The sequence below is a fragment of the Loa loa genome, assembly GCF_000183805.2.
Source record: "Loa loa unplaced genomic scaffold supercont3.2530, whole genome shotgun sequence".
Classification (NCBI taxonomy): Eukaryota; Metazoa; Nematoda; class Chromadorea; order Rhabditida; family Onchocercidae; genus Loa; species Loa loa.
This window is the reverse complement of record NW_018110708.1, coordinates 1-1,312: the sequence shown is the minus strand read 5'-3', so window position 1 is coordinate 1,312 and position 1,312 is coordinate 1. Positions and strand designations below refer to the sequence as shown.

At 32.5% G+C, this 1,312-nt stretch overlaps 1 protein-coding gene across 1 annotated transcript; it reads left to right on the top strand.

Moving 5' to 3' along the window:
• Positions 1-332: 332 nt before the first annotated feature.
• LOAG_15717 (hypothetical protein) lies at positions 333-974 on the top strand (the record flags this gene model as incomplete). The annotated part of the gene is made up of 3 exons (XM_003151207.1): positions 333-408; positions 685-766; positions 866-974. The coding sequence occupies 3 exons, from the start codon at positions 333-335 to the stop codon at positions 972-974; spliced, it is 267 nt and encodes an 88-aa protein (XP_003151255.1).
• Positions 975-1,312: the final 338 nt, after the last annotated feature.

Below are 1,312 nucleotides of genomic sequence, written 5' to 3'. Positions count from 1 at the left end.
ACTTTGGCCTTATTTGCCAGAGATGATGATCTTTTACAAATCGAGGTCGTGAAGTTTATTTTTTTTTCATTTATTGATGAAGCAGATTATAAAGAACAGCCTAACAAATCTTTTTTTTTCAGTTTTGTGGCTTATAATATTTTCAAAGTGCACTAGTAATCGAGACAGTGATTACTGATATACTAAGCACTGCATCCTAATGGACCCTTGAATATGAGCATTAAAGAATTTCTTTAGGGTAAAGAAGAAAGAAGAGAATTTTGATAAAAAGTGAAGAGATAAGAAAGGAGGGAGAGACAAACATTTATGTTTGCGAATTTGGTTGTTATTCAATGATCTTTAGGTCTCCAGATCCAAAAAGCGCTTCAAGTTTTATGGGTTCTGCAAGCAACATTCCTTTTATGCCCGGTAAATGTTTTGTTTTCAGTATTCACGATATAAATAAGTCGAAAAATCACGAAATAACTCGAGAGTAGATATTACGAATCATTTTTTTTCTTATAGTTTATGAATGCTCCAAATTTTGATTTTATTGTTTTGATATTTAATACTTTTTTTTTATACTTAATGACAGATAGGTATCTGTCAGGGTGATATGCATAAGATTTCTTCATTCGTTTTTCTTTGGACAGGTAAAATTTGAGCATTTTTTTTTGGAATGTCCTTATTCATTGCCCTTTTCAGGTGGTTTTGATGCGGAAATCGAAAACGTGCTCCGTTTGAGTGATGTTGGTATTACGACAGATGAAAACTTAGAGGAAGAATCGTATCTGCGTTTCAATGGCAAGTTTTGCAAAATTTCAGGAATATTACTTTTATTTTAAAATAATTTTGGAGCTCTAGATGAAAATTTTTCTTTTTTAAGTATAATTCTTTATCGGAATTTTTTTCACCACATGAGACCAAATCTTGATTTTGCATCTGGACTCCGGAATCTTCAAAACCAACTGAAATACAGAAACAAGAATTTGTGAGACTTCCTGTTGTGATTTCAAAAGGCGAAAAAGCAGATCTTGAAGCAGGACTTTATTTTTTCTTGCTGAATTTATGGATACTGAAGTTGTTAAAACAAAAAGAAAAACGAGTCTCTAGAAATTACATGGTCCTTTTTATTTTTCAAGCATTTCAGTGTTTGAAACTTTCCTGCTTTATCTTACAGAATGCTCTACATCGGAATTGCTTTTTACATTCCTGGATTAAACGTTAATGGTCTCACTGAAGATGACATTCGTGACTTTCCTCAAGAGAGTCGTCATTTTGCTAATGATAATTGGCTGAGCTGTTGGAATCTGTCAACATCAATAGTTCAGCT